Below are 12,662 nucleotides of genomic sequence, written 5' to 3'. Positions count from 1 at the left end.
ATGCTTCCCAATTTGGTATTTATTTTTTGAATTAGCTTCTTTAAAACCACCAAATTTCTACTAAGTTTAATTTCCACTACCTGCCTGAAGTACAAAGAAGATATATATATATATATATATATATATATATATATATATATATATATTTTTTTTTTTTTTTTTGGATAGGAAAAGGGATAGAAAACTTAATAAAACTTACTAAGAAAGGATGTCCCAAGGAGTCAGAGAGTCAAGAAATTTTAGAGATGCCAAGAACTTTAGAAATCATCTAAAGTATATAGTACTTACACAATTGTGCTAAAAACATATACATATGCTGTCATGATCAAGACTGAAACTTGAACCATGTCTCCTAATTCCTCAATTGGCACTGGATCTATATCAAGTCAGACTAAAGATCTGGGGCTATTTGCATTCTGTAAGATCATCCTACTTCTCATGGTACTTCCTTCAAATGGAAATTTTAAATATGTAACAGTAAAACCTCATTTGTATGCCCATCTATGATAATCTGTCCAGTTTGAACTCATTAGTCAATTAGCAGAAATAAATGTGTTGTTTAAGAACTAAAATGAAACATTTACAAATATTCACATACATACCAGAATGATTATTTACCAGATTAGAATAAGTGAGGCTTTACTGTGTGTAAAACAGACAGACATACATATAAAGAACACTTTGGATTATTTTGAGATGTTTCTAGAAGCTGATGTATCAGAAATCTGTTAAACCCAGTCTTTCAGGCACAGGAAACACTTACCACTGCCAGCACTTCCCTCTCTTTTGCCACGGGAGCCCCCACTGCCATCTCTGCCTGATTTTATACGCTAGAATAAGAAGAAGAAAATTTAGAAGAATGTGCGATATTCCTTCAAAACAATATAAATTTTAAATTATAAAATATAAATTATAAATTTTGAAATTAAAGCTACTGTGAAATCCTTAAGGACTATTATCATCATCATCTGAGAGTTAATTCTATGGGGGAAAAAAGAGTTGTTCTGGCAGTAAAGAGTTCAAAGCTTGTCTGTTTGGACCTGTAAAATATTACAAATCAAATGGACTTAACAGACATCTATAGAATATTTCAGCCACAGTGTGAATACTCTTTTCTTCTCAGCAGCTCATGGAACCTTTTCCAAAATAGACCATAGTTTAGGTCACAAAGCAACTCTCATCAAATAAAAAAATTTCCTTGCAACTTATCAGATCATTATAGAATGAAATTAGAAACCAATACCAAAAAACCCTACATAAACTATATAAACACATGGAGATTGAACAATACACTTTTGAATGATAAAGGGTAATAGAAGACATTCTTAGACTCACATGAGAATAGAGATATAGCGTTATCAGAACCTCTGGGACACTATGAAGGCAATTCTAAGAGGAAAGTTTATAGGTATGAGTGCCTATGTAAGAAAATCAGAAGATCCCAAACAACCTAATGATGCATCTAAAGGTCCTTGAGAAAGAAGAACAATCAGATTCTAAAACCAGCATAAGGAAGGAAATAATTAAGATCATAGCTGAAATCCATTAAATTGAGAATAAAAAATACAGAAAAAACCAGAAGACTCTAGAACAACAACAACAAAAAATAACTACACACCAAAGTTCACACATACATGAAGAAAAAAAATACATTTCAATTGATGTACAAGTTCAAAATCTTTGAAAACATTAGGAAATAGGCAAATAAATCTCCCCCAAAATACACAATCCCCCAACAAAAGAACCCACAGATACAGGAGTGGGCAAAATTCCATAAAGACTATAACAAATTGATTATTAAAATGTTCAATGAATTTTTAAAAATCTAAGAAATAAATTAAGAGTAAATATGGGAGGTAAAAGATTATTTCAATAAAGAAACAGAAATATTGAAAAGAAAGTAATCAGAACTTCTGGAAATGAAAGACACAATGAGTCAAATTAAAAATTCATTTGAAAATGTCACCAACAGAATAGATTACACAAAAAAATAGAACTTCAAGCCTTGAATACAGAACTTCAGGCCTTAAAGAGAGGATACATGAACTTGAATACTCAGTATGCGCTAATGGGGAAACAATTTTAAAAAAGACTATGATCAGAATATACAAGAACTCTGGAACAACATCAAGAGACCAAATGTGAAAGTCATGGGGATGGAAGAGAATATGAGATATAGGTTAAATGCATTAAGAACCTCTTCAGTGAGATAATAGCAGAAACCTTTCCTCACCTTAGAAATGAGATAAAAACTGTCAGGATGCATATAGAGCACCAACTGGACAAAATCAAAAAAGAACTTCTCCAAGACACATCATAATCAAAATGCTAAGAATATTATACGTAGCAAGAGAAAAACACCAGGTCACACTTAGAAGCAAACCAATAAGGCTCTCTTCTAACTTCTCAACTCAGACCCAAAAATCAAGGAGGGCCTGGAATAAGAAATTCCAAGCTCTAAAAGAAACAATTTCCAGCCAAGATTGTTATATCCAGCAAAGTTATCTTTCAGAATCAATAAAGAAATAAAAACTTTCCACAGTAAAGATAAACTAAAAAATTCATGACCACTAAACCAGCTACACAAAGAATACTTAAAGATATATTGAACTCAAAAACAAACCCCAAATCTCCCAAATACGAGTTCACTAGAAGAGCAACTACATGAAAAGCAAGACCAAAATGGCAGGAAATAACAAATATTTATAATAAGACAGAATGTAAATGGTCTCAACTCCCCAATTAAAAGACACAGATTCACAGAATGGATTAAAAAATAAGATCCACCCAAAAACTGTTTGCAAGAGCATCATTTCATAGGCAAAGATGCTTTCAGGCTAAAAGTAAATGGATTGGAAAAACATTCCATGCAAATGGAATGCAAAAACAAGTAGGAGTAGCTATTCTCATATCTGACAAAACTGATTTCAAGCAAAAATTAATAAGAAGAAACAAAGAAGGCCATTACATACTGGTAAATGGAAGAATCCAATGAGAAGATGTAACAACAGTAAATATTTATGCCCCAAATGTCAGTGCTTCTAATAACATTAAAAAACAAAAACAAAACAAAACAAAAAACATAACCCAACTTCTTAATGTTAAATCTCAGAGTCTAATGCAATAATACTGTGGTATTTCAACACACCCCTACTGAATTCAAGCCTTTGTTTAGAGTATCCAAGTGGTAGCCTGGTAGAACTGGAGTATGGGGCAGTGAGCATGGGCCAAGGCTGTATGAAGCCCATCATGCCAGCACAAGCCTGAGAAGCAGCAAGGTAGGGGAGAGGCAAGCCAGGGTGAACTTACCTGTCACCTTGCAGTGACCCAGGCCTAGCCTGATAAGCAGTGAGAAAACAGAAGTTGGGGCAGACCCGAATGGAGAATGCAGGAAAATTCAGACTCAATGATTAAACAATAGCATTGATACTTTCCAAATTTGGACAAATAGCATTGGCTCTTTCCTAGAATCTGATTAGCATAAATTTGGACCAATAGCATTGACCCAAGAGCTAGATAAACTCCTAGACTAGGACAATGAAGTGGCAACCCCTATTGGGTCCCCCTCACCCTGCAGAAGCTCTGTCTCTTTTTTTCTTACCACTTGAATAAATCCTACTCTTACACTCACTGTTCCTCATCTGTGGATTTCATTCTTTGAATTCATGAGACAAGAACCTGGAAAAAGATTGGTGGTGAGCTGCTGGGGTCTGCTATGACATCATAGCCCACCATTAAGAAATGCAACAGTCCACTCAATAGTAGTGGAAAAGAATCTGGGTTTGTTGGCTGGGAACCCCAGAGAGACACTGGCAGACATACCCTTCTGTGATTACTTACTAAAATAAACTTTCTTAACTGAGGAAGCCTGAAGTTTACATAGACCCTATCTGCCAGAAGAAGTGGAGAACTGAGTTTTATCACAAACTCCAGTTTCACACACACCAATTGACAGGTCATCCAAACATAAAATCAATAAATAATACTATAAATAAAATGACCCTAAAAGACATGTATAGAATATTTCATCCAAGACAGCTGATTTCTCTTTTTTTCTCAGCAGCTCATGGAAACTTTTCCAAAATAGTTCATATTCTAGGTCACAATGTAAGTCTTAGCAAATACAAAAAAAAAAAAAAAAAAAAGCTGATAAATCCCATGGACCTACCATATCACGTGGAAAGAAACTAGAAATCAACAGCAAAAAAAAAAAAAAAAAATTATAGAAACCACATAAACACATAGAGATTGAACAATACTCTTTTAAATGAGGAATGGAAGAAATGAGAGAAGAAATCAAGAAATTGTTAGAAACAAATGAAAGTAGGGATATATCAAAATCTCTAGGAGAGTATGAAGGCAGTTTGAGGAAAGATTATAGCACTGACAGCCTATATTAAAAAACAGAAATATCCCATATAAATAATCTAATGCTACACTATACCTCAAGGCCTTAAAAATGGAAGAATGAACATTTTCAAAGCAGTAGAAGTCAGAAAATAATTAACATTAGAGTTGAAATCAATGATATTGAGAATAAAACAATACACAAAATCAATGCAACAAAGAACTGGTTCTTTGAAAAGATAAACAAAATTGATAAACTCTTAGCCAAACTAACCAAAAGAAAAAAAGAGAAGGGCCAAATTAACAAATCATAGATGAAATAGGACATATCACCACAGACACTTCTGAAATCCAAAGGATCATTAGAAACTATTTAGAAAATTTATATGCCAATAAATTGATAACATCTAGAAGACATTGAAAAATTTCTAGACACATATGACTTGCCCAAATTAAACCAGGAAGATATAGAAAACCTAAACAGATCAATATCAAGTTATGAAATTAAAACAATAATTAAAAAAGCCTTCCAACAAAGAAAAATCCAGAACCAGATGGATTCTCAACTAAGTTCTACCAAATCTTTACAGAAGAACTAACATCAGTGTTCCTCAAATTATTGCATGAAATTGAAAGGGAGGAATAGTCCCAAATACATCTATTAAGCCAGTATTACCCTGATACCAAAACCAGACGAGGACACATCAAGGAAAGAAAACTACAGATCAATATCCTTGATGAACAAATATGTAAAAATTCTTAATAAAATCTTAGCAAACTATATTTCAAAATCACATCAAGAATATAGTACACAATGATCAAGTGGGTGTCATCCCAGGGATGCAAGGTTGGTTTAACATACACAAATTAATAAATGTAATTCACCACATAAATAGAATCAAGGACAAGAATCATATGATCATTTCAACAGATGCTGAAAAGATCTTTGATAAAGTCCAGCAGTCATTCACTTAAAAAACACTGGAGATGGGCTGAGGTTGTGGCTCAGTGGTAGAGCACTTGTCTAGAATGTGTGAGGCACTGGGTTCTACCCTCAACATCACATATAAATAAATGAATGAAATAAAGGTCCATCAACATCTAAAAATATTAAATAAAAAAGATACTGTTTTAAAAAAACAATAACACTGGAGGAACTAGGGATATAAGGAACTTACCTCAACATTATAAAGATATATATGACAAACCAAAGCCAACATCATACTGAATGGAGACAAACTGAAAGGTTTTCCTCCAAAATCAGGAAAAGGACAAGGATGCCCACTCTCACCACTTTTACTCAATATAATTTTTGAAACACTAGCCAAAGCAATCAGGCAAGAGAAGAAAATTAGAGTGATACAAATAGGAAAAGAAGGGGCTGGGGATGTGGCTCAAGCGGTAGCGCGCTTGCCTGGCATGCGTGTGGCTGGGGTTCAATCCTCAGCACCACATACAAACAAAGATGTTGTGTCCGCCGAAAACTAAAAAAAATAAATATTAAAAAAAAAAATAGGAAAGGAAGGGGCTGGGGTTGTAGTTCAGTGGTAGAGCACTTGCCTAGCATGAGTGAGGCACTGGGTTCAATCCTCAGCACCACATAAGAATAAATAAATAAAATAAAGGTATGTCCATCTACAATTAAAAATAATAATAATAAAAAAACTACAGGTAAGGAAGAGTCAAATTATCTGTTTGTTGATGACATGATCCTCTATCTAGAAGAGTTAAAAAAAATCCTACATCAGAAGACTTCTAGATGTGATAAATTCAGCAAAGTAGCAGGATACAAGACCACCATTCATAAATTAATAGCTTTCCTATATGCCAATAGTGATTCTGCTGAGAAAGAAATCAGGAAATCTATGCCATTCATGATAACCTCAAAAAAAAAAAAAAAGAACAAAAAACTTGGCACTTAATCTAACCAAGGATGAAAGAGCCTCTATGAAGAAAACCATCTAACACTGGAGAAAGAAACTGAAAAAGACTTAGAAATGGAGAGACTTCCCATGTTCATCCAAACAACCATATTACCAAAAGCATTATACAGATTCAATGCAATCCCCACCAAAATATCAGTAACATACTTCACAGAACTAGAAAAAAACAGTCTTAAAATTCATTTGGAAGAATGAAAGACCAAATATAGCCAAAGCAATCTTGAGCAAGAAGAGTCATGCTGGAGAGGCATCAAATACCTGATATCAAATTATATTAGAGAGCTACAGTAACAAAACAGCCTAGTATTGACATCAAAACAGACATGAAAACCAATGGAACACAACAGAAGACACAGAGATAAACCCAAATAGTTATAGTCATCTAATACTTGAAAAAAAGTGCCAAAAATATATGGTGGAGGAAAGACAGCTTTTTCAATAAATGATGCTGAGAAAACTGGATATCCATATGTAGAAGAATCAAACTAGATCCTTATATCTCACCCTGCTCAAATGTCAAATCAAAGTTGATCAAAAACTTAGCAATTAGACCAAAAGTACTGTGATTGCTAGAAGAAAACACAGTCAACACTCCAACATATTGGTGCAGGCACTGACTTCCTTAAATCAGAAATGATGGGGCTGGGGGTGTGGCTCAAGCGGTAGCGCGCCCGCCTGGCATGTGTGCAGCCCGGGTTCGATCCTCAGCACCACATACAAACAACGATGTTGAGTCCACCGAGAACTAAAAAATAAATATTAAAAAAATTCTTGCTCTCTCACTCTCTCTTTAAAAAAAAAATCAGAAATGATAAGTAAAGAGAGTGCTTATAGAATGGGAGAAAATCTTTGTCAACTACTCCTGTGATGGTACTAATATTTGGAATACATAAGGAACTAAAAAAGCTTAACAACAAACAAACAAACAAAAAACCCCAAACCAAACCAACAAACCCCAAATAATCCAATCAAGAAATGGACAAAAGAACTGAACACATTTCTTAGAAGATGAAACACAAATGGTCAACAAATATATGAAAAAATATTCAACATCCCCAGCAATCAGGGAAATCCAAATCAAAACTATACTGAGATTTCATTTCTCTCTAGTCAGAATAGCAATTATCAAGAATAAAAATGATAATAAATGCTGGCAAGGTTGTGGGGGAAAAGATACACTCATATATTGTTGGTGAAACTGCAAATTAGTACAACCACTCTGAAAAGCAGCATGGAGATTCCTCAAAAAAGTAGAAATAGAATGCCATTTGATCTAGCTACCATGCTCCTCAGTATTTATCCAAAAGAACTAAAATCAGCATATTACAGTTATACTGAAAATGTGGCAATGGAGTTTTACTCAGCCATAAAGAAGAATGTAATTCATAAAGAAGGTATGTGCCAGCAAATGGATAATATTATGCTAAGTGACAAAAGTCAGACTCAGAAAACCAAAGATCAAATATTTTCTCTCACATATGGAAACCAGAGTAAAGCAGGGAAAAAGGCAAGGGTCAGATATGATAAAGAAAGAAAGTCAGTGGAGTAGAAGAAGGAAAGTGAGGGGGAAGGAAAGAGGGATGAAGAAGAAAATGCTGAATGAATTTGACAAAATTACACTACATACATACATACATATAACACCATAAATCCCACCTTTATGTATATCTATAAAGCACCAACCAACCAACAAACAAACAGAATTAAACCAGTATGGGAGAGGGAGGAGAACTGGGGGAGGGAGGAGAGTGGGGAAAGCAGGGAAACCAGAAACTAAAATGGAATAAATTAAATTTCACCCAGGTATGATTACGTCAAATGAGTCCAACCATTATGTACAACTATAATGCACTAATAAGGAAAAAGCGGAATCCTCCCTTGAAACCCCAGCTTTTCCCTTGCCTTCACAAACAAAATAAACCCTTCAAAAGATGTAACAAAATAAGAATTTCAACATCTGACTTTATTTCAAAACTTGATTTTCATCTATTCCAGACTGATCATTTCCAGCATATCTGAAAGACCTGTAAATGCTAAAAATAATCTCATCAGGACAAAAGCCCATGTGACCCGACAGTTTCTCAAAGCAAAGACACCAGGTCAGAATAACACTTAGGAAGCTGTGTGCACTTCCATGATCACCACTCTACCTGTTGTATTTGCTCTCTGCCCTCATCTAGAATCTTCCACTTCCCTGGCTTGCTTAATAATCCTTTCATAGTTTTACTTTCTATCCATCTAGACTCCTGACCCACATCATTCAGCATAGCCACATCATAACCCTGACACCCTTGATCACTTCGTCTTTCCAGCTCACCAAGAGAAACCTAAGCCTGGGTTGCTTCGGTAACTTCACTCTTTCCTCTCCTCCTCCCAGGAAAAGTCCCAGGAGTGCAGAGTGACCTCAGGGTTTCCCAATAGCTTACTCAGTATCCTCACCTGTGCCCCACAAAACACCTCATTCTGCCTTCTTCAATTCTGGCAACTGTCTGTCCCTCTTGCATCCTGAGTTAAAGGCAACAGCATCCTCTTGGATATGCCAGCTTCTTCCATGTGTGAACTTTTTAGTTCCTTCCTTTGCCTGCTAGTCCCTTCCTTAGCTTCCTAACTCATCCCTTGGTGGACTTCCTGTGTATCTCAGGTGGCCCCTCCCTCAGTACACTCACTCTACCAGGTGCTCCCCGTGGTCATGGCCATGCTCTTCTGGCTTATCTTTCTCCCTCACCACCTTCCTATGCGCAGTGTGGTGCTCCACTCAGTTACTTGCTGGCACTTGAAAATTAATGAATTCAATCAGAATGAGTCTCATGTATCAATCACTGCAATAGCTGTAACAATGATTTTGTGTGGAAGTTACAGACATGGCAACTCCAAGTAAATACAAAACATTTATTGAAACATTAGTTTGAACAGGCCAGTTGTGGTGATGCACACCTGTAATCCCAGCACCTGACTTAGGAGACTGAGGCAGGAGGATAGCAGGTTTGAGGGCAGCCTCAGCAGCTTAAGGAGATCCTATCTCAAAATTAAAAAAGGGCTGGGGTGTAGTTCAGTGCTAGAGTGCTCCAGGTTCATCCTCAATACTGCCCCAAACAAGAACTCCATTAGTTTGATACAGTTCTAAATTTAAAGAAATAGGGAACATGAAGCCTTAGATCACTGGTATCTCCCATGCCATTTTAAAGAGGGAGGTCTAACTAGTAGCATTTTTAGCAGACCCAAGGACATCCTTAGCAGATGCAAAGTAAAGCCCTCTAGGGACAGTGCCATGAAAACAGGAATACTCCCCAGGGATTCCAGGGCTGGTCCAGGAGCTGGTTCTGTCCTGTCATTGTGGAATGAGAGGTAAAGCAGGCAGAGGTGGAGGAAAAAAGAAACCAGGAGAGGTGTGTTAGAGAGATTACAAACACACCCACCCCTAGGTCAGGCAGAGTAAAAAGACTATCCAATATATTTATTTACTTGTAAAGGATTAATCTTAATAGGCCATCTGTGAACAGGAAGCGTCATGGTTAGATTGACTTGAAGGGCACCTGGGAGATGAGAAAATAAAGATCAAGTGTATTTAATTTATGGTAGTTCTTGGGCTGGGAGAAAAGGGAATGATGATGGTGGGGTAGATCCAGAACTTGTGTGGGAAACTTCTGAAAAAAGAAAATAAAAAACTGAAAATAAAATAAGTTTCCAAAATAAAAATTTATTCAGAAGTAGGCCACTATAAATGAGGGCCTACAGCTAATAAGCTCCTTGGCTTCACAGTGGAAGCCCCAGCCATGGTGGCCCCTGTATCTCTACAGGGCATGCTGGTAGGGGACTGATTCTTGTGGCTCTCCTACAGATAAGACTGTATTCCTGGGGCACAAGGGGCCTGTATTATACTGACACATCTGATGATACATGACCCACCTGAAATCTGAAGGACCAGGTATATTTTAGGAACACAATAAATGCTTATCAAATACAGTAATAAAAGCTCTTGCCATGTGGTAGGATGAGGGTTTTGAATATGGGAAATACTCATTCCCGCCTTTTCAGAGTTTTAACACTTCATAAAGTTCACAGAAATTTGTACTCATTTGGAATAGTAAGTAATGGTAGACATGAAAATAAAAATTAAAAAGAACTGAAAAAATGATTTTCACCCTATCAATATTAAAATGGAAGAAAACAGCCACATAAGGGAATACAGAACCAAAATAATAACAGTAATCTGTATTTAATGACACGGAGAATTGCCCATGTTACTTTGCTTAAATAGGGGGTAAAAGTTATAAGATAGTAGTTTTGTAAAAATTTTTGTGAAAAAAGTCTCATTTAAAAAGCAATATATTTGTTTACAGACATTTGTAAAAATGACTGGGAGGATAAAATGCTAATAGTGACCTCTAAGTAGAGGGATGAATGAGTCATATTTTTCTTTATATATTTTAATTTGAATTAAAAATTACTTACAAAAGTAATCTGCCTGAATTTCTAAAAGAACATTTACTATTTTAATAATATAAAAAAAAAGAGCGGAGGGGGGCAATTTTATTCAGGAAAAAAATGAAGGTACAGAATAGAGGAACAAAGCAGATGCAAGTAAAACAATAGGACAAATTAAATAAATGTTTGAAAGGACAAAAAAAAAACCCACATCTTTTACCTTTAAAAAATCTATATTTTCTGATGGGAAAGGCAGCAGAGCACAACAGACACTAGTATGGCAATTTGTAAATCAATGGATGTGTAACTGATGTGAATCTGCAATCTGTGTATGGGGTGAAGGTGGGAGTTCATAACCCACTAGAATCAAAGTGTGGAATATGATATGTCAAGAAATTTGTAATGTTTTGAACAACCCACAATAAAAAATTAAAAAAAAAAAAAAATCTATATTTTCAATAAGGATGTATGACCATAAATGTCACATATTACTCTCTTGTAATGGAATAAAATCAACCATTACAAGGTGATGGATCTATAAATCATCTAAAACAGCGTTACCCAAAGTGTGGTCTGGAAACCACTGTGTCCACAAATTGCCAAACATCCTTGAGGAGATGAACACAGAGGTTGAGGGCAGGGACTTAAATGCTTTTATAATGATTTGATACTGTTGACATCCAAAATGCATGATTATTTTTCTAGTAATGTCAATGACAAACTACAAATAATAACTTCACCACAGATAGTTTGAGAAGTACTAATCTCTGAACACTGAGAACCAGAATGTGGTCCAGAGGTTAAATGTCCATTCCAGATTAAAAAGCTGACCAATGTCAAGTAAAAAAAATAGTTCAGGGTGTTGTCCACCATACTATGCTTTTATTCCATAAGAATTGGTGTCTGGGGCTTGGGTTGTGCTTAGCAGTAGAGCACTCGCCTAGCACATGTGAGATCCTGGGTTTGATCCTCAGCACTACATAAAAATTACTGAAATAAAGGTATTGTGTCCATCTACAACTAAAAACTAAATTAAAAAAAAAAAAAACTGGTACCTGTCCAATGAAATCAGAAGCAGTTCTTTTACCTAGTTAAGGATTCTTAAGAAGATCGGCTCTGACTTCATATTCAAGAAAAAAAATAGAATTCAAAACATTTCTTAGTGGCTATGAATTCATGAACATGACCTTAACTTCCTATGCACAGCCAAAGCCAACTATAAGGCCTCACTAGATCCTTTGAGATACACAGCAGATTTTAAGGAATGCTTTCTGAGTGAATGAACTACGGAACCAATACAAGGCAACGCATAAAACCCTTTAAGAAGGCTTTCAATGGCTTTTAAGAAGTGATTGGTAATCTTACTCAAGAAAATGTAATCAATGCACAAATCACCATAAATTTGATACCAACAATGTATATTCTATTCAGTACTTTATGAAATTTATTCAATTCAATAATGCATAACAGTTGTAAGACATTCTTGTAGATTTTAATACATACATGAACTTTAAAAATCTTTTTTAAGTATAGTCAATTTAAAGCTGTCTTTATGGGATCTTAAAATGGAATCTCTTTGTTATTATAATGGAACAGGTATCCATTCAACAAGATTGTAAATTTTGGGGCGTAATAACTGGAAACATGGGTAAAGTACCAACTACATATTATATTAACTTTGAATTAATTATATAATATTTTGTCAATCTGGCCAACAGAAAGAATTAAGAAATGTTTTCTGTTATGGTTAAGGAAGGAGATGGCAAATATTGGTAGGATATTTCTCTTTTTGACTATTTTGAACACTTAAGAACAATTTAAAAATATTAACTATTAACATATTTCTATTTGGGGGCTGGTAATGAAAACCTTCTGTATTTTGTATACTCTTTCTTTATCCATTTTATTTTTCTTCTTAATAGTTTCCTTTTGTTCTCTAACCTCTTT

The 12,662-nt window shown here is 35.2% G+C and overlaps 1 protein-coding gene across 7 annotated transcripts in view; it reads right to left on the bottom strand.

Annotated features, from left to right (window-relative positions):
- Ift88 (intraflagellar transport 88) overlaps window positions 1-12,662 on the bottom strand; it is a 132,185-nt gene that overhangs the window by 16,522 nt on the left and 103,001 nt on the right. For 6 of the 7 annotated variants that reach the window (XM_046447645.2, XM_058580644.1, XM_046447650.2 and 3 more), the window contains one exon: window positions 764-830. The exons of the other annotated variant lie outside the window; for it this stretch is intronic. In XM_046447645.2, coding sequence (XP_046303601.1) covers window positions 764-830 — 67 coding nt within the window. The remainder of the gene's footprint in view (window positions 1-763; window positions 831-12,662) is intronic. 7 annotated transcript variants of the gene reach the window in all.

This window comes from Marmota monax, unplaced genomic scaffold, assembly GCF_021218885.2.
Source record: "Marmota monax isolate L192 unplaced genomic scaffold, Marmota_monax_Labrador192_F-V1.1 WCK01_AAM20220418_F8-fsc00043, whole genome shotgun sequence".
In the NCBI taxonomy this organism is placed as follows: Eukaryota; Metazoa; Chordata; class Mammalia; order Rodentia; family Sciuridae; genus Marmota; species Marmota monax.
Note: the sequence above shows the minus strand (reverse complement) of the source record. Positions and strands in the feature narration are given on the sequence as shown.